We start from the raw sequence: 21,003 nt of genomic DNA on the forward strand, positions 1-21,003 counted from the left end.
TTACATATGCAGATCACTTTTAGGCTGTGCACATTTGAATTCTGTCTCTTAAATTGTTTTAGAAATGCATTGGGAAAAAATGTTTGTGGGGCTGGGGTTGTGGCTCAGTGGAAGAGTGCTTGCCTAGCACTTGTGAGGCCCTGGGTTCAATCCTCAGCATCATATAAAAGTAAATAAAATAAAGGTTAGAAAAAAGACAAGTATCTAAAGTTTAAAAGAATGTTGTTTCATATATTACAAAGGTTTGATTCCTCAACATGCACAGATGTCTTATTTATAAGACAATAAAAATATCATAGGGTTGAGGTGTAACTCAGTGGTAGAAGATATGGTCAACATGTGCCAGATCTTGGGTTCAATCCCCACACCAAAATGGGGTGGGGTGGGGAGAAAAGCGAAAGGAAGAAGAATCTTGTGAACATACCAATAGGCCAGTGGCCAACTCAATTCACAAAAGAGTCAATATTCAGTAAATATATTTTAAAATGTTAATTTCACTAGAAATTAAATATGATTTAAAAGAATGATGATATTCAATGTTATTGGAATGTAGTGTTGAGAATATAAATGGTTATAACCTCTCTGAAGGAGATTTTTGGAAAGATTCTCAAAAGTTGTCCTCACTTTTTAAGCTAGCAAGTCTTGGTGTTTGCTTTCATAACCAAAGAAGGGTTATGTGCATTATGAAATATGTCCCCAAATATTACAAGATATAGACAAATACCCTGCAATAAGTGATAAAAGACCGCAGTAGCCTGCTAACTAAAAGGGTGCCTGTGAAGTCATTGCAGTAATGTTAGACAAGTGTATTTGTTGTCATGGAAAGATGTTCACAATATGTTAACTTTGAAAAAGCACAATGCTCACAGTATGTTTAATACTGCTTTTGTTTATATACATAAAAGAATTCACCAATCAGGGTAAAACATAGATTTGCCAGTACAGCATTTGACCATTTTATCCATAAAAGGGTATCAGTTTCTTGTGACTCAATCTCTTGTATAAGGAGATACCTGATAGAACATAGAACATATGAAAATGGCCAGGCATGATGACTCAAGGATCAGGAGGCTGAGGCAGGAGGATCCCAAGTTCAAAGCTAGCCTCAGCAAGGAACTTAGCGAGACCCTGACTCAAAATAAAAAATAAAATAGGCTGGGAATGTGGCTCAGTGGTTAAGCACTCCTGGGTTCAATTCCTGGTTTAAAATATATATATATATATGAAAATAAATTAACAGTGATTTTCCACTGGATGCCAAATATAAGTGTTTTTTTGTTTTCTTCATAGTTTCTAATTTTTCTGAAGTGAATTTTTTCAGCATTTAAATTACCTTAATTATAAAGGTAGATGATGCCTAAATAAACTTAGTACCACTACTATCTATTTTAGATCAAAATAGATTTGATTTTAGAAAATACTTTTTGCATTATGCCATAATTAATTAATATTAGCATTTTAGTGGAGATGGATATATTACTCATTTCTCATCTTTCTCTGAACATAAAAAGCATATAACATTTACTTTTTCTTTTCTTTGAAGAGGTTAATAGTCAGCTATGTGTACAAAAGTCTTATGACCTTTGGAGGTTTTCAAGATGATTTTATGGTAGTCATTAACAATACACATTCAAAAGACAAATCAACAGAGAAATTACTTTTTGCCATGGCAAAACCCAAGGTGAGTAGAACTCTTTCTGCTAACTTTTTTTTACACTAGTTCTTTAGTTCTTTTTGTACTGAAACAGTCATTGAACAAAAATTGTTCCAGTTGGGAAAAACATATATTACTTATAATTTAACCACCATGGGCCCATATCCTGGCTTACTTTTTCTCAGTCTTGGTTTCTTTGTCTAAAAAATAGTATGATACTACTTACATCTTTTAGCTTACATACTTATTGAAGGAGGTTTACAAAGTTGTTAGCCTCGTACCTAGTAAATAGAAGGTTCATAAGAAATGGCCGCAGAGTAAGTGATTGTTGTCAGTTACTTTATACATATTCTCTTACTGGGGATTATTTGCTTTATGGACTCATTAAAAAAAACATCAGAGTTTTATCATTAAAACCTACTTGTTCCTTTACTGTTTAGAACAAATTATATATTTTTAATGTCTCTTAAGTGAAAGCCAGCAAATAAAAGGGCATCATTCTAATGTGCAATTCTGTAGTCCAAAGAATGAGAAATTGGCTTTCATAAACTTTATCTTAAAATCATCAAATAAAAGAGACTTTCTTCAAAATCTGAAGCTTAAAAAAAATGGCAGATCTCTTTCCTGATTAAGACTACTTAAGTGGAAGCAGTTCATGATCAAGTGCCAAAAATTGAAGCATGCTCAGTCATTTAGTTTGAATAAAGCATTAATCTGTATGATGGACTGAATTTCTTGATTCATATATTCACAAATGTGGCTTTAAGTTAATTGAAAGAGTGGTGGCTAACCTTCGCATTTCCGAATATTGCCACTAAACTCGATTGTTTTTTTGAGATTCATTCTGTCTGCTGATTTAAGTAATGGGAACATGGGACGGTGCCTTGATAGTGCTGGACAGGTAAGAACCCCACTGTGTGATCTACAGAGAAGGGGATTCTGGAAGGCTGGGCACTTGCGAATAGCCAACCCTTTACTCCCTTGTCATCCTTGCGAACATCTCAGGGACATAATCATTCTGCTTTTCTTGCTTTAGATTCTTGAAATCACTCTTTTGATCGCCAGTTACATCAACAACTTCCATCAACAGAAGGCAGCGTTTCACCACCTCTCCGCTCCAGCCCTGCTCTCAAGCAGGACCCAGGGACCCCAAGCCAGGGCCATGGGAAGCCAGCTCCTCCTTCCAAGCAGCAGGCCCACCAAAGGCCCCACCCTTTTATGAAGGCTCCGGAGCCTGAACCTTCAGTTCTTGCCTCTATGATGGCTTCACTGGCTGTCAGCAAGCTGATTCACTCCAGCCATGTGGCACCCACACACCAGTATCCAAACTTCAGCAAAAATAGGGGTTACTCTCTCTTATCTGATTCTTAATATTCAAATAGCAATAAAACATGAACATACAATTTGCCAACATGTTCATTTTCTCTTAAATAGGTTAAAACTGGTCATTTCTCCCCGTCTTCCTAGCCATCAGAGGCATCAAGCACTGTAGCTTTTCTTTTATTTTTTTCATTCGAATATTCTGGCCATCTTTAGAAAGAGAGATTCCAAACTCTTACTCTGTGTACCTGTTGAGTAATTGGAAAAGCTCCCTGCCAAAAATGTAAGTACTGTAATTAAATGTGCTCTTTATTAATGAGGTGGTATTTGGAAAGGAACAGGGTGCACAGTGTAAGAAACAGCTGCATGTGATGTGTAGGGGTAAATTTTTAGAGCAAGTGCAATAAATTTTGTGGTTCTGTGAATCATTACATGAAAAAACAGGAATTAGGTAACCAGACCCTCCTGTGTGGTATTAGAAAGTATACCCTGTCGCCTTCGCAGATCACTGGAGTGTAAAGTTTAAAATGAAGCAGTGATTCCTAACATTCCTTGGCTGTCAGCATAGCACAAGTTCACTGGAATATTGCTTGCATTTCCTTGCATTTGGTACGGGGTCAACTTGACCTTGCTTTGTTCAATAATATCTTTGAAAACAAAGATAGTCCTTAAAGCTTACCCCTCACATACTCCTTTCTGAGAGTTTGAAAATATATTCCCAAATATTTGTTGGAAATTTTGAGAAAAGAGAAATAGAAAATAATTCTTCTATCAAAGGAGATAAAATTTTAGTTGAAAGAATATTGAGATGTATGACTTTACTAGGTTAGATAAGTGGCCAGTACATTGCAGTATGTGTCAAAACAATGTAATGAGGATTCATGATAAAAATGAAACTGTGATGAGACATGAAAATTATATTATAGAAATGTTTAACTGTAATAGTAATCACGAGTATACTTAATTTTATTTATGTGTAGAATATTCGTATTTATTTTTGGACGTATTTATCACTTTTGTGTCATTGTTTTTAACCAGTTTGAGAAAAATGTTAGCTGCTGAATTACTTTTCTGGCAGAGCCCTTGTATTTCTTCTTTGCTGCTTTCTCCCCATGGTAATGTACTGTTCTCACACTCAGCCTTCCATCCTTCGAAGGAGCAGAAGCAAGGAATACATTACTTAAGGAATATTGTACTTTATTGGAACAACAAATAGAAGCTTTTAAAGCCTCTGTAGAAATGGATTTCCATTGGCCATTTCCTCTATATCTTTTGAGCCACAACTACTCACTGAATAAATACATTAGTTTTTTTTTTTTTTTTTTTTTTTTTTGAGTAAACTGATTACCAATTTGGGGTGACTCTGAGGAGTCTTTTGGCTGGGATATAGAATTTCTGAGCTCCCAGAAAACAATTTAATAATCATTAGTTGGTGAGCCCGGGGCCTTGACAGAACTGTTACTAAGATGTGAGAACTTTATTCTCAGGCAATAGTTCGTTCATTCACTATCTGGTAAACTCCCCTCTCTTAGCACCCCCCAAATTTTCTAATTTAAAAATAAGTAGTAAAGGCTTAGCTTAAACTATATTACCTTATACTTGGCATTTATTTTTGATAGAGCAGAGATAAAATATTTTGATGGAAAGAAATCAATTTTCTGTAACTGATGATGTGAAAATTTTATTTTCTGAAAAATTACTTACATAGCCATTTAAAAAATTCAAAGTATGTTATTATGATTGGTTACACGAGAATAGTGTTTCATGTTTAATTGTAATATTTGTCTCCTATCATTTTCTTCCCTTTCAATCATAATAAATGATTTACAAAACCCATTTTGAGCATTATCTTTTGAATAATCTTCATGAAATACCTAATGTTTTCATTGTCAAAGCTGAGGTGTTCTACCAGAGAAAATGGTAGTTATTACCTCCTTCTCTTACATTCATGCTTTGTCTTCGATGTTGCTTTGTTTTATACCTATAAAAGGAAACTGTTTTGGCACATTGTAATATTAATAGATATGTATGCATATTGATAAATGAATAGAAATTTTGGTTTTCCCTGATTTCATAATAAACTCTTTAAGGGAGTTTATGTCACTTAGGTGAGTTTAATGGACTGTGCTCTGAACATTTATTTTAAACATTCTGGACTGTGAATGTGTGTCTGTGTGTGTTGTGTTCACGATTGCCCATGTGACCTTCAAATCCAATATTGCCACAGTTTGGAAATGGATTCAACTCTCAATTTAAAAGAGAAGTTAGTCACAACTTATAAAGACACTTTGTTACAGAATATGTTTTTGGAAATTTTTTCCATAAGAAAAAAATATGGTACTAAGTGTGGTGGTATACACCTCTAATCCCAGTGACTCAGGAAGCCAAGGCAGAGGATCCCAAGTTCAAAGCCAGCTTCAGCAACTTAGTGAGGCCCTAAGCAACTTAGCAAGATCCTGTCTCAAAACAAACAAACAAACAAAAGATCCAGGGATATGGCTCAGTGATTGAGCGTTGCTGGGTTCAATTTCTGGTACAAAAAAAAATAAAAAATAAAAAAGTGATCAGATTTCTAGAACATACTTTTGACTCATAATTGAACTTAAGTTTATCTTTTTTTAATGCCCATGCCCAGTGTTTTTGTTACAGTATTGTTTATTTTTATGTGGTGCTAAGGATCTAACCTAGGGCCCACACTGTCAGGCAAGTGCTCTACTACTGAGCCACAGCCCCAGCCCCTGAATTATAATCTTGAAGCACTAACACCATAGACAACCATATTTCTCTAGTTAAATGTCTATGTTTTTCTGGGATGCCAAGAATATGTTCCATACTCCATCCACCTACCTCCCAGCCTCAATGGAATCTGTCCCCCTCAGGGCTGAGGGGGCTGTGGGCTGATTTATCAGGGGAAGAGGTAACGTGGGAATTGGAGAGGGGAGATGAAGAGCAGCAATAAGTTAGTAGGGAGGTTTCTTTGCTATTATATTTGGCAGAAATCACATCTCCTCTCACATTTTCCCACACTCTCTTTTCACAAAAAGAAGGACTTTACTTCAATAAGAGAACTTTTCCCCCTTTAAGTGTAATTAAGGTAGGTCACACATAGATATTTAGGGTGAAGCAAATTTCCCCATTTTTTCAGTGTGACCAAGATGCAGAGTTTTCTTGGGCATTTAAATGGGAAGATCAGTCCTACACTGAAGCGTTGGTGGGTCTGGTAGGAGGCGGGGTGAGGAGATGAGATGTTCACCCACATGCATCTGAACTACTTCCTTCTCAGTGCTTTGCCAACATAATCTGCTAATAACAGGGAGTGGGTGATCTTTTTCTGTAGGTTATATCGAGTTTCTATTACAGTCAGATGACTTCATTAGCAGTGTCTGTGGCAAGAGAAAATGAATCCTCTCTCACTTTGTGGTTCTAATGAATTACCATGAACAGTCTCTAGGAACTGAATGTTGGGTGCTACCATAGAAGATGGCTTAGAAGCTACCAAATTAAATTTCTGGAAAATATTGCAAAGTCCAGAAGAGTTGCCTTTTGTGAGAGAAAAGTTTATAGAAAGTGTATAACTTCTAAAAAGCTGGAGGAGAGTTCTTACTAGGTTTGGATAATGCACAGATGCTGGATAATATCTCAGACTCGCCATGTCCTCTAAGCCTGTTCTCTGCTGTGCCCCCAAGAGTTGGTTAAGAGGATCACCACTGGGCTGTGGGCTGTGGCTCGGTGGTAGAGCATGGGTGAAGCTCTGGATTCAATCCTTAGCACCACATATAAAAAATAAGCAAATAAAATAAAGGCATGCTGTCCATCCACAGCTACAAAAACAAATTTTTTTTTTTAAAAAAAGGATCACCACTTCATCAATGAGAGAAGCAATTGACTTTTCTCTCTTTTCCCAAGCCTCACTCTCTACTGTCTAGTAACTATATATAAGATAGCCTCTTTTTGATGTAAATTCCAAAATTCAACTTGAACTGACTTAGACAAAAATGAAAAACTCATTTTTATCATTCTTATTACAAGGATCCTAGGATGTCTCATATAATCAAAGGGAGAGCTGAACAGTAAATTCATAAGGTCCGGACACAGAAGATCCCTGGAGATAACCAGAGCCATGTCAGGACTTTCTCTTCCTATCCATGAGTATCTGCTTCATGTTCTTTAACAACAAAATAACATCTTCATTTAACAGAATAGGAAGGCTAACTTCCTTCAAAAGGGAATGATTTGCTTTTCTCAATTATATTTTGAAAAATTCCAGGAAATGATTCTGATTAATCCAATCATGTTGTGTTTACTCTGAACCATCTCAAGCTTAACAGTAGAAAAATGCCTAAGTAAATTACGAAAAAAAAAATATATTGCAGAATATTCTACAGCCATCGATATTTTGTTTTAAAAAAATAATATGGGGAAATAAATGTTTAAAAAAGGATATTAATTAACTTTACAGTATAATCTCAACTTAAGAATACAACTAGAATGAAGCACATCAAAATGTTTACTAGCTATTCTGGGGTAGACTCATTTCTTCCTCTTCATTTTTTCTGTGTGCTATTTTTCCCCCCAAAAGGATTATACAACTTTGAGAAAAAATGGGGAAATGTAAAAACTCTGTTAATTTCCCACCTATCCTTAATAGCCTCCACATGGTCTGCTAAATACCGGAAAACATCCTTCACGCAGCTGCAAAAAGTTATCTCATTGAAATTAAGGTGGGGGCTTGGGGCTCGGGTTGTGGCTCAGCAGTAGAACATTCACCTAGCACATGTGAGGCCCTGCATTCAATCCAGGGCCAGGTATTGTGTCCAACTACAACTAAAAAAAAATATTTAAAAAAGAAATTAAGGTCTCATCATGGCACACTCTTTTTAAAAATCTTATTTGCTTTCTCATAACCAACATGGTAAAATCCAGAATGGCAAGATCCTTCACAGTAGCCATGTGATATTGACAAGAACATATATTTACCTTATTTTTTAAAACTCATAATCTTTCCCTGCTTAAAGTATCAGAAATTGAGATTCAGAAAAATTAAGTAATTTACCCATTATGGCAATGTGGTAACTTAGCTAGTATGGCTGAGTCAGGAGTTGAATCTAGGTCCATCTTACTTCAAGTTATGTTCTTGGACATCATATCTTAGAAACTGAGCCAAAATATAAAGGGTTGGAGCAAAAGTATCTCCTTCAAATATTTAGGACATCTTGGGCAAGACAACAGCCTGGATCAAATTCAACATTCAAACAACAGATCAAATACTATCTGGGCCATGAATGTCTCAACAAGTCCTTCAGGCATAATTATCCACTTTTGTTCTCATCTTACATCATTTGCTTCCTTGAGTTATAATTATAATGAGCTCTGTATAACTTTCTGGATGGTCAGGATGTTGTCTTACTCTATTTTCCTTACTCTCTGTAGCACAGGGCCTGCATATAGTAACAATCCAATGTTTACTATTGATCTGGAGATTCCTGGAGCTCTATGAAAAGTCCACTAAGTTCAAATAAAAATAATCTACATTCATAAAGTAAATGATATATGTAGGAGAAGCCCATGCTTAACTCATTAAGTGCTATTGCATAAAACATGATAGAACATTCTGAAAGTTGGAAAATGTTAAAATCACACGCCTTATTTGGGGGTTTAAGGCTTAAATATTCTTTGTTTCTACTAAATTACTTAAAAATAGCTAAAGATATTGTTTCACTTTCTATTCCCAAATCATGTCTATTGGGGACAGAAAAGTAAAAACTAAGAGCAGAGAACCCTGGGATATAGTCGGTAATTAATAGATTTTTTTTTAAAAAAATAAAGCAACATTTCGTGCCCAGAAACCATAGGTTTTAGGTGCCAGATTTGTAACCGCTGTCACCGCATCTTCTCTTACCCCAGGGATCCATGCCAAAAGTGAGGGTTGAAAAAGAGCGCCGAGAACTACATTTCCCGTGATGCTCCATTTTCTTACGCAATCGCGGCCTCGACGTCGCTCCCATGGCAACCCCGGAGCCTGCACACCCCGACTTGTGGCGAAGCTGGCCACCAGCCGAGTTGTAGGCTGGGCCCCAGGCGGAGCGCGCGACTTTTGGTGGCCCAACCACGATGCCCAGGTATTCCTGTAACCCTGCCTGCGCCCGGCCTGCGATCCCCTCGAGAACCTCTCCTCTTCCCTAGCGCAATCTGGAAGGGCCCGGGAGGGAGAGGCCGCTCAGGGTGTATTTGGGGAGAGTCCACCTGGACCTGCTGGTTGGGGATTGTGGGTCTGTCCTGTTTGCCACCTGGAACTGATGGTTAGGGGCCCGTAGGAACTATCCTCGAGCAGACGATTCTGCAGCAAACGGGTAGAATAGTGATGTTGAGTGATCAACTCCATCCATTCCCTGATCCAATTAGTGTCTCGTGGGCCAGGGACTGTTCCAGATGCCGGGTGGGCAGCGGTGAACCAGACCGCCAAGGCTCCTCGCCAGCCCCCTCCCCCTTCTGGTGCCAGGGTCCCAACCACAGAGCCAATGGGAGACTTGCAAGGCACTGAGGAAAGTGTAACACCACGATGGGGTTGGAGGTGGGAGAGAGGTGTGAAACGTTGATGGCCAGTAAAATGCATTTGAGCCCTTTGTGTCTATTTAATCCACCGATATTCAAGACCTAAACCTCTCTGAACAATTTACAAGGACCTCCGGCCAGAGACCGCCCTGAATAAATCTTTTTCATACTTTTTGGATCAGCGGTGGAATCTCTGTTGAGTTTATGAATTTAGGGTGGAGGAAAAAAAAAAAAAAAAAAAAGGTCAGTGTACCATCATTGGTCACAGTTATAAAGCTATGATTACAGCTATAAGTTTCTACAGGTGACCATTTTTCTCTCTGCTGGGCACCTGGAAAACAGATAATCATGATTTCGAAGAATGGTGTGGGACTGGGGAGCAGACAGGCCGAGACGAACTTCCTGGAGGCTTCATCTGGGAAATCAATGTATATGAATTTTAGAGCAAACATGTAGGGACTCCTGTTTTTGACTTTCTTGTTTTGGTTCCTTCTTTATTCCTGGTTCTAGGCTAATAATTATTAAAAGCTCTCAAAAAATTTAAATTTTTTTATAGACCACACCCTAAATGAAATGAATGATCACATTGTAACAATCATGACAACCCTATAATAGTTGGCTATTTTTTTTTTTTTTTTTTACACTTTAGAAATGAAGAAACATACTTGAGCCTAAGGAAGCTTGCATATATTAGGTGCTTAATAAATATTTGTTTAATTAATAAAGAAATGAAGGATGTAGAGACTAAGTAATTTGCCAAAATTCACATACATAGAAAGCTGCAGATTCAGGTTAGGAGCTATCAGGTCTTATCTGTGTTTTTTAGTTCAATATAGTGCTGCATTTTCACTTGGACTTAAAAAGAAAAAAAAAGATACAATCCTATTTAGAGTTTTATATAAAGAGGAATGAAAAGGTGGTTTTCAAAATGTTTACAATTTTAGGTGAATTGTTCCCTTCCATCTTTATACTTTCACATTTTAAAAAAGAAATTTGGGGTCAAAAACATAATTACAAATACAAAAAGAAATGTTTCAAGGAGCGAAGATTATTTAGCACATTGGTTTTGCGTGCTTCCCATATTCCTAGATGACTTACGTGTTGGTGATTCCCAAGTTGTACCTTTCCAAAAGTCCTCATACCTTCATGTGTGTCTGAGAAACTAACACATTACAGTCTTTTACCTTGCTAGAAAGCTCTAAAGTAAGAAAACTTCAAAGCCTGGTGATAAAGGTTCTGCCTATCAATTTCAGTATTAGTTCAAAGGAAAAAAATTACAAATCTGACTAATTCTCAGATATTTTACCAAGTTATTCTCTCCAGAAAAAAGTTTTTTCTTTTATAAATCATACTGAAATAAAATTTTCCTGCGTGGAATAAATAATTAAAATGATCTGTTTGTTTCTCTGCTTCTCATCTAGTGAGACTCTCTGGGAAATTGCAAAAGCTGAAGTAGAAAAAAGAGGAAGTAATGGAAGTGAAGGTGATGGAGTTGAAATTGGAGAAAAATCTGTTTTCTTCATTGGCAGTAAAAATGGGGTAATGCTTTAAATCTTTTTCCAATCATTGAGATGATTTAACCACTAGTGGCAAAATTTATTCGTAATTCTTTAATAGAAATGAATATAATTTCACTGAGTAGCATGCCTGTAATCCCAGCAACTCAGGAGACTGAGGCAGGAGGATCACAAGTTTGAGGCCAGCATCAGCAATTTATTGAGATCCTATCTCACAGTAAAAAATAAAAAAGGGCTGGGGATGTGACTCAGTGGTTAAAGGCCCATGGGTTCAATCCCTTGTAATAAAAAAGGAGGGAAAAAAGTATAGATTTTCACCTCCCTAACCAGATGACAAATGTGGTTTAGAAAGCAATTATTACTAGAAAGCACTTATTAGTAATTTAGGAAAAGTTATAAAAGTAAACAAAACTTTAGAAAGAGATTTTGAACTAATTTTTTTTTTGTAATTTGAAAAATGTTCAGATCTTCTATCTCAAGTATAAAGGCCAGGATTCATTTAAATATCTAAGTCAGCATATAAATCAATAAGTCATTATTTTCATAATATTCATATTTGGATTCAGTTACAGCTTTTAGAAATCACTTTTCAGGAATAATTTAATTGTAGCAATGATGTTTATCAAAGATTTTTTTTTTAAATGTGGGGCAAATAAGGCAGTAATTCTGTTGGACCACTGATTTGTGGGCGAGACCCCCTCCCACTCTCTGTCAAATTTCTTAGCCAAGTATATGGAAACATTTGGAAGTAACCACACAGAGTGGGAAGAGATGCATCATGTTCTCACACAGCTTTGCTTGACACACAGAATTCCCACCTGGGAGGCAGAATGGGTGGTGACACTGTCTAAAATGGGTCAAGGCTTGCCAGACCCAAGATACTAAAATTCAAGTAGCATCATAGCTGGTGTCTTTTTGGAGTTCACCTTACTGTTCAGTTCCTGTGCTTCATGCTTTCAACTTAAGGGCATTGACAAATGGTAAGCTTTTAGAAACTAAACTCTGCAAGGCTCTATGTTCGGCACCTCTCTCATTTCCATCTGTGTATCAGAAGGCCCTCCTTGCACAACCAGACACCCCTCATGTGGGGATATTATCTACACAGATTATATCTGTTGGGGAAATACTTACATAACCATAAAAGGTATTAGTGCTGGATGTAGTGGTGCAAACTTATAATGCCAGCTACTCAGGAAGGTGGGCAACTTAGTGAGACTCTGTCTCAAAATAAAATGGGCTACAGATGTGGCTCAGTGGTAGAGTACTTTCCTAACATGTGTGAGGCCCTAAGTTGAATCTCTAGTACTGAAAAAAAAAGATAATGTTGCCAGTATGAAAGAAAATAATATGAATTGAAAAAAAGTACGTAAATTTTTTATATGATGATCTCAACTATATGAATATGCAAAGACAGAAATTAGAAATATGGATAGTAAAATTTTAATTGTATTTTTATTTTGGTTTTTTTAATTTGTACTTTCTAAAGTTTTCATATTTGGCTCACTTCTTTTATCGGAATTTAACATAAAATTATCATAGGAATCATTTGTTTTTAAATTTTAATCCAATGTAGTATATGAACCACATCTCTAATATATGAGCATTTCATTTCATGAACCTACAATTGATAATATATAACATCATAGAGTGATTTTCATATTGGATATAATAGTTTAACAACTTCCTACATTTTATCCTGCTCCCATGTAGGTATGTGCATACATTAATTTACATAAATGATAACATAACCAGTACTAGTCTTAATCTTACAAATAAATTTTTATTACAAAGAAAAATGTCTGCATAAAGAAGCTACTTCTTTATCCTTGAAGATGGTACTACTCTAGTATACAAATGCTCACACACAAAATGACCCTTCTCTTGGCCTCTATTAATCACTCTCTGTAATAGTTCTCAACTTCTTTGTGTTGTTTGTGAAATCACACTCCTTTTTTTTTAATGTGCAGTTTGTACAATAGCTATGAACAAAGAAACATGATTTAAAATTTTTTTTTTAACTGTTAATAGATCTTTATTTTACTTATTTTTTTTATAAGTGGTGGTGAGAATCAAACCCAGTGCCTCACACATGCCAGGCAAGTGTGCTACCGCTGAGCCCCAGCCCCAGCCCCAGTCCCTGAAACCACACTCCTTTTGATTAATAAAAATACGTGGCATATACAAGCTGTTTTGTTTCTTTTCGTTAATGTAAATTAAAACTGATTATATTTTTGAAGATGTGGGAACTCCCTTGAGATATTTTTTAAAAGTACCTGATTCTGTATTTTAAGCAGAGTATTAATTTATTTTGAAAGATAAAAAAAGGTAAGAAATTAATGCTTGTATTATTTGGCCAGTAGTGGTCTCCTGTTACCAAAGAAGTCAACAGCCTCGCTGCCTCCCATCGCTCCTTCCAATCTTGTATGCATCCATTCAGTAGGGCACTCAGTGAGCACCTTTTTTGTGCTAGGTATCTTGCTTGGCACTGTGGATACAGGAATGAATAAAAGATATTTTCTTTCTTTTTTTAATATTTATTTTTTTGGGGGCTGGGGATGTGGCTCAAGCGGTAGCGCGCTCACCTGGCATGCGTGCAGCCCGGGTTCGATCCTCAGCACCACGTACAAACAAAGATGTTGTGCCCGCCGATAACTAAAAAATAAATATTAAAATTCTCTCTCTCTCTCTCTACCTCTCTCTCTCTAAAAAAAAAAAAAAAAATTATTTTTTTAGTTATAGGTGGACACAATTCCTTTATCTCATTTTTATTGGTGCTGAGGATCGAAACCAGTGCCTCATGCATGCTAGGCGAGTGCTCTACCACTGAGTCACAACCCCAGACTGAAGTACATTTCCTACTGTGAAGGAACTTGGGTACTAAATACTTTCATAGCAATGATAATACCAGGAGACAAATGCTATGGTGAAAAACAGGAAGTACATTACATTTTAGGTAATGTAGTCTTCATTTAAAAATTTTAAAATAAACTACGTATGATACATGTTCAGTTTAGGAAAATCAGAAAATTCTAATTTTCTTTAAAAAATAAATTTCCTGCAAATTCATCAGCTAGGAACAATCATTATTAACATAGTTATGTCCCTCTAAATTGATTTATTTGTGTTTATTTCTCTCAATATGTGTGTGTATCTCTTCCGACATATTGGGAAAAGATTTTTAACTGAAAACAGGGTCATGTTGATTTATTATGCATGCCTTACCATGTAAATATATTTCTACATTGTCATTGCTAACAGCTGCATATTTTCCCAATATGTGAATTACCATAGTCAATTTAGGCAGTCCCCTATTTTGGGACTTCTAAGTTGTTTCTAGCTTTATAGCTGAGTATAATACCGGTCAATAAATACCTTTACATAATATTCTGTGTTGATACTAATCTCAATTCTTTATATATCTCATTAAAAATTGAATTTGAGCAGATTTCACATATAATCTGGAATAATTTATTATTTTTTTGTAAAAATTATAGGCTTTTTGGTTAGAAAAAAAGAAATATATATATATATATATATATATATATATATATATATATATATATATATATATAAATGTACTGGGTTTTTGGCAATCCATGATATTCCAAACTATTTTCCTTGGAGCCCCAGTGTTTCCTCCAGCAGAGCTTTCCCTGCTGTTCCTTTTTTGTCTGTTTTCTTATGAAGGGTCATTTGTTTAAAAAAAAAAATTCTTACTATACACACACACACACACACACACACACACACAGATTTAAATCACTAGCTGGTCTCTGGATAAGATTCAGGTTAAGTTTCATGGTTAGTGGCAAAGATTGGCTAGCACTGACTCCTAAAAAGAATTTAAAATAAGTACATCCTTTAGAATTAAAACAAAGTGTTCTAACCCAGTGTCTGAAATGCCTACTTAGAACATATTTGCAACATGTCCTTTATTTGTATGTTATCTTTTTTTTTTTTATTTCCACTTCAACAATTGGAATGAAAACATTTTAGAAGACACTAATCATCAGCTTAACCAATAATTAGCATTGTTGAGTAGAGAGAAAATTTAAGACAGCTGCCAAGTTGACCACTAAAGTGAGGTATGATTTGCTAATATTTGTCATCTGTGGGGCTTTGTAATTATAATAATAGCAGTGTAGTTACACTGTGATGGAAAGTTGACAGTTAACTTTTTCTACTTATCAAACTATAGAACAATTCTGAAAGTTTCTAGTTTCCAGGTAATTTATCATTCAAGTGATTTTTTAAAAAAAGCTATTTTGAGCTGCAATTATGAATACTAATAAAATTTTACATATGGATGACATTAATACAGTATTCTTTCTTTTTGAATTTCCAGGGGAAGACTACTATTATTCTAAGGTGTCTTGACAGGTAAGTGTTATGTTAACCTTTAGACTACATTTATGCTTATTCTAGTTGTACAAGGCAAATTCAGTTCTAACTTTATACAGAAGGAGAATGATTTTGAAACCCAAACAAAATATTTTTTTTGAGGGGGTGGGTACCAGAGATTAAACTCAAGGGCACTCAACCACTGAACCACCGCAGCCCTACTTTGTATTTTATTTAGAGACAGGGTTCACTGAGTTGCTTAGTGCCTTGCTATTGCTGAGGCTGGCTTTGAACTTGTGATCCTCCTGTCTCAACTTCCTGAGCTGCTGGGAGTACAGGCTTGTGCCACCACGCCAGTACAAAATATTTAATTATTAATGCCTTCTCAGTATAACTTATAAGAGTCCCTTTAGGGATAAAAATGATGACAAGCCAAAAAATATACTATTGATACTAAATTTTCCTATTTGAGGGAGAAATGTTATCATAAATGTTACCTAGCCTACAAAAGTACTTACATTTTTTTTGGCTATGCTGCTTTGGTATTGAAATTATTTTTACTCTACTTAATATATGATTATTTGAACAATAATTGTAATCTCTGAGTTTCTCAGGGATACTTTTTATTATTTTTATTGATTCTTTTTAGGTATACATGAAAATAGAATCCTTTTTTCCTTTTTTTTTTTTGTTCACGTGACAGCAGAATGCATTTTGACACATTGTACACAAATGAGCCAAACTTCTCGTTCCATTTGTCATAGTTAGAAAAGCATGGAATATATCTTGTTCTAATTCAGTCCTCAGTACTTCTCCTTCCTTTCTCCTCCTTCCATCACCTGTTCGCTTCCCTCTATTGATCTTTCTGCCATTTACCAAGAGTTATTTTTTAAATTATTTTCTTGTGGATGTTTATGATGGTGAAATTCACTGTGGTATCTTCATATATATATATACATAGGAATGTTATGTCAGTTTCATTCCACTGTCTTTCCTTATCCCATCTCTCCTCCTTTCTCTTCATTCCCCTTTGTCTTCTCCATAAATGGGGGTGGGTGGTAAAAAAGAAGCTCAGGGATAAATTTTTTTTTTTTTTTTTTTTTGCTTTAAAAGGAAATTTTATTAAACTTATGGGTTAATTTTGTAAATCAACATGTTAACATATTAAATTTGTTATCATATTATAAGGTATATCTTCTCACTTTTTAATAGCTTTTCAAAAATCTACTGTGTAATTTTCATTAAGTACACTATGCATATTTTTCATTAAATATACTCTATTCATTTAAATTTCTCATTTCTCAGTAAGTTCTGTCATTAGGGATAAATTTTGAAACACAATTTTAGTTCTTAAACTATACATTTTTTCCAATTGTTTTATACCCTTCCTAACCTCTTATACTGTAGAAGCATGTCATCAGATTGAGTTTGGGGATTCAGAGTGGTAGAATTGCAGGAAATTGATAAGGAGAAACCTCCCTATCAATTTTAGAAGATATTTTTCTATTCCTTTCAATCTAATGTATGTTTTTTTTCTAACTCTCAAAAAAACATCAAAAGAGATAGGATTTGGTCTTTAGGATCAAGAAACATCATGTGTTTGAAAAATATTATAAATACAAATAGTAGAATCCTGTCTTCAGATAAATCCGATCAAGAAACATCATGTGTTTGAAAAATATTATAAATACAAATAGTAGAATCCTGTCTTCAGATAAATCCTTTCACCAGCAAAATTATTTCTTAGAAGAAGCTGTTCAGACTCACACCTATGTCATCATACAAGGTCCAGGAATCATGATTCTCCTTAGGTCACATTCCTAGATGTTTTTCATAGTAAATAAATCATCTGATACACATTAGTGAAATATTATAAACTACTACATTGAATTGAAAAACATTAATTTTAATTCCTTAATAGAAAAAGGACAATTTTCCAGCTGGGCACTGTGGCACATACCTATAGTCCCAGTGGCTCAGGAGGCTGAGGCAGGAGGATCTAGAGTTCGAAGCCAGCCTCAGCAACTTATCAAGGCACTTAGCAACTAAGTGAGACCCTGTCTCTAAATAAAATATAAAAAGGGCTGGGGATGTGGCCCAGTGGTTAAGCACCCCTGGGTTCAATTCTCAGTACCAAAAAAAGAAAAAAGATATCAGATTTTATAAATTTTGTCTTAAAAGCAGCATTTCTGCTTCATGAAAGGAGATTTCTGCCAGGAAATATAACTAAATATAAAGATATATTTAGTAAATATACAAATCACAAATTTAAAAATTGGATGTTTTTGTTGTTGTTCTCTAAACTAAAAATATATTTTTTATCAATATTGTTCAACCTTGAAGAAGAAAGAAATCCTGCCACATGCTACAACATGGATGAACCTTAAGAACATTTTGCTAAGTGAAATAAGCTAGTCACCTAAAGACAAAAACTATCTGATTTCACTTACATGTGGTATCTAGAGTAGTCAAACTCATAGAAACAGAAAATAGAATGGTGGTTACCAGGGACTCAGGGAGTGACAATGAGAATTGTTGATTTCTGGGTGTGCAGTTTCAGGTTTGCAAGAAGAGACGTTCTGGAGATTGGTTGCACAACAATATGAATATATTTTATATTATTGACTCTTCACTTAAAAATGATAAAGATGATTAATTTTATTTTATGCATTTTAACTCTAATAAAAACTAACTAAATAAAATAATACTATAAAATGGCTTATCAGGCAATATAAACTATAATATAGATAGTTTATCAAATAATATTTTCCAAATCATTTGTTAATATTCATTAAATTGATAGTGACTAGATCCTTTGTTCCCTACACTAAAGCAGTGCTTCCTACATGGCCTAGACATGAAGAGCTTGTGCCCCAACATGACCTTTGACACTGTCAACCCCATTGCCTACTCTGCTTATCTCAACAAGGGCTGCCACAACATTCAGATGTCATTTTTCACTTCTGCAGCTAACACTTAAATCCACAAAGATGATTTTTGAAAGGCTTCTTTATTTCTTATATAAAAATTATTAATTTCTACTTCAATGGTGTTATTCGAGGTAACTATTTATGAAGTTTTTAGGAGGAACCATAAATGAATTAGGTAAGATGATAGCATAAGAAACTAATGCCATCCATTATGGTAATACCATCTGCCTTCATTATGTAGGGATGAGCCAGCAAAACCAACCTTAGCTTTGGAATATACGTACGGAAGAAGAGCAAAAGGACATAACACAGTGAGTATTTTTTTAAGTGACATCACTATGCCATTGGTGGGGAGGAAGAAATGATGCCAATTTGGTTTTATCTTTTCTATCTACAATAAGTAAACATACCTATTTGTATGTGTCCTGGCTATGTACTGTTAAACTTTAAATGTACTTCAGCTGCTGTGAAGCTGGTCCAAACTGAAAATATTTTAGCCTTCTTATTTGTTATGTGTTAAAATGCTAAAATAAAATTTCTTTGCAACTTTATTGTACAGTTCTTTGGCCTACTTGTATTAATGTGTCAATGTGACTTTTTCTTTCTTTGCCTCTCTTTTTTTCTTTCTCTCTACATATGGGGAATTGAACCCAGGGGTGCTTTAACACCTTGCTACTTTCTGGCCCTTTCTTTTTTTACTCTGAGACAGAGTCTCAAATTATTGATTCTGGCTTCTAACCTTTGATCCTCCTACCTCAGCCTCCTGGGGAGCTGGGATTACAAATGTGCTCCTCCATGCCTGGCAAGTTTTTCTGTTTTTCAAATGAGAATAATATTGTGAGTATAAAAATATGCTAAATGATGGGTATGACCCGTGAATTGTTCATGAAATATACTCTTCAAAAATATAAATTATTAGCATTCAAAAACAAATACAGGGTGAGGAATGTAGTTCAATGATAGAAAACTTACCTGGTATGCTGGGTTCAATCCCCAGCACCACCAAAAAAAAAAAAACCAACTTGGCAGTACTATAGGTACTATATAATACCTAATTGATTTTATTGCTATTTTTCACTTCTTTAAAGTGTCTCTTCAGAGGAATGTTACAAACTCATTCAGGATAGAGGGAGAGCTTATAATAATATGTGTTTTGGGGGGAAATTCCTAAGTAGAATCTCTTTTGGAGTTCTCTCATGAAAAAGGGTCACGTCTTAAATAAAGTTAGGTCTATGGAAGAAAAATCTAGAACAGGATCCCACTATTCCCTTAACAAAACTGGATCTAGTCCAAATATTTGCTCATTAGAGCACAAAGAATCAGAACTGTCTGCTATTGCTTCCTGGATCCACCAACAAAAGTTGACTATTAAAACTGAAATTAAAAAAAAAAAAGGGAAAGTAATCTATTGAGATGCAGGAAGACTTGGTTTTTGTGATTTATATGAATTCTAACATGAATGATAAGCCTAGAAATATAATCATCCTTTTCATTGGAAACATTGAAACCACTTTTACAAGCTTAACTTTTGAGAAGAGTTCTAAAAACTCCCTTCATCAAAATTGTGCATCGAAGGAGATTTTCCAATGATAAATTATTTTCTCCACAAACTTTAATGATTCAAATATCAACACAGTAAGACAACTTTAGAGATTATGAATTGAGAATTTATATATATTCATCTAAAACTTGCTTTATTGACCATCTACTCTTCATGGTAGCAGATACATAAAAACCCATAGGATTCTTTTTCACTTTTTGTCCCCCCTCTAAACCTTGTACCATAGTGTGGGACATTTCTGTTTTTATTATGAAAACTTCATGTCTTTCTCAGATTTAATATTCCTCAAGAATTCTAAACAAATGCTCTTTGCCCCTTAAACAGTTTTGATGGCCTGAAGACTCCTCAACTTCAAGGCAGAAACGGAGATGCCATTAGCTAGCAGTTTAGGAAGGTGCTTATATAGTGGAAAGTCTTATTTTCAAATTACTTGGTTGCCCAGCCCTGTCAATCCCCTGCTAGTTTTAAGAGTCCTATGAAAAGCAGAAAAGCTAAACCCTCATCTAGTCCTGCCATCTATAATTGCTGTCATCAGTGGCACTTGTCAGATTCCCCGTGGAAATCAGGCCTAGCCTCTGCTGATGCTTTTGCTCAGGTCATCTTCATCTGCAGGCAAGACAGCCATGTGTCTGTCCCTTTTCCTCAAGTCCTATCTGTATGTGTAATTCATTTTGTGAGATTCTGTCTTCCTAATGAGATATTTCCTATTCAGCTATTTTATTTCTATCTGGAATACCAAATATATTCAACTGGTTAATTTTATTTAAAATTTAAGTGTATATTACATGTGATATTTGCAAAATTGGAGCAGCAAGTATGTCTTCTATTAGGATATTACCAGAATTGGCATTATGAACACATAGACAACTTGTTCTTACTGTTTCATCTTTCTTCTTTGAATTTTTTTTTTTTTTTTTTTGTACTGGGGATTGAACTCAGGGGCACTTGATCATTGAGCCACATCCCCAGCCCTATTTTGTATTTTATTTAGAGACAGGGTCTTACTGAGTGGCTTAGTGCCTTGTTGTTGCTGAGGTTGGCTTTGAATTTCAATCCTTCTGCCCCAGCCTCCCGAGCCACAGGGATTACAGGTGTGTGCCACTGCACCCGCTCATCTTTGTTCTTTAG

General features: G+C 35.3%; 2 protein-coding genes across 2 annotated transcripts in view; both read left to right on the top strand.

The window, feature by feature from the left end:
* Plekhh2 (pleckstrin homology, MyTH4 and FERM domain containing H2) overlaps window positions 1-4,325 on the top strand; it is a 111,015-nt gene extending 106,690 nt beyond the window's left edge. Inside the window, exons 29-30 of the mRNA XM_076833037.2 lie at window positions 1,544-1,681; window positions 2,691-4,325. Coding sequence (XP_076689152.2) covers window positions 1,544-1,681; window positions 2,691-2,876 — 324 coding nt within the window. The 3' untranslated portion in view covers window positions 2,877-4,325. The remainder of the gene's footprint in view (window positions 1-1,543; window positions 1,682-2,690) is intronic.
* Window positions 4,326-8,984: 4,659 nt separating this feature from the next.
* Dync2li1 (dynein cytoplasmic 2 light intermediate chain 1) overlaps window positions 8,985-21,003 on the top strand; it is a 29,489-nt gene continuing 17,470 nt past the window's right edge. Inside the window, exons 1-4 of the mRNA XM_076833122.2 lie at window positions 8,985-9,093; window positions 10,948-11,065; window positions 15,389-15,423; window positions 18,556-18,625. Of these exons, the coding sequence (XP_076689237.1) occupies window positions 9,086-9,093; window positions 10,948-11,065; window positions 15,389-15,423; window positions 18,556-18,625 (231 nt within the window). The 5' untranslated portion in view covers window positions 8,985-9,085. The remainder of the gene's footprint in view (window positions 9,094-10,947; window positions 11,066-15,388; window positions 15,424-18,555; window positions 18,626-21,003) is intronic.

This window comes from Callospermophilus lateralis, chromosome 14 (genome assembly GCF_048772815.1).
Source record: "Callospermophilus lateralis isolate mCalLat2 chromosome 14, mCalLat2.hap1, whole genome shotgun sequence".
Classification (NCBI taxonomy): domain Eukaryota; kingdom Metazoa; phylum Chordata; class Mammalia; order Rodentia; family Sciuridae; genus Callospermophilus; species Callospermophilus lateralis.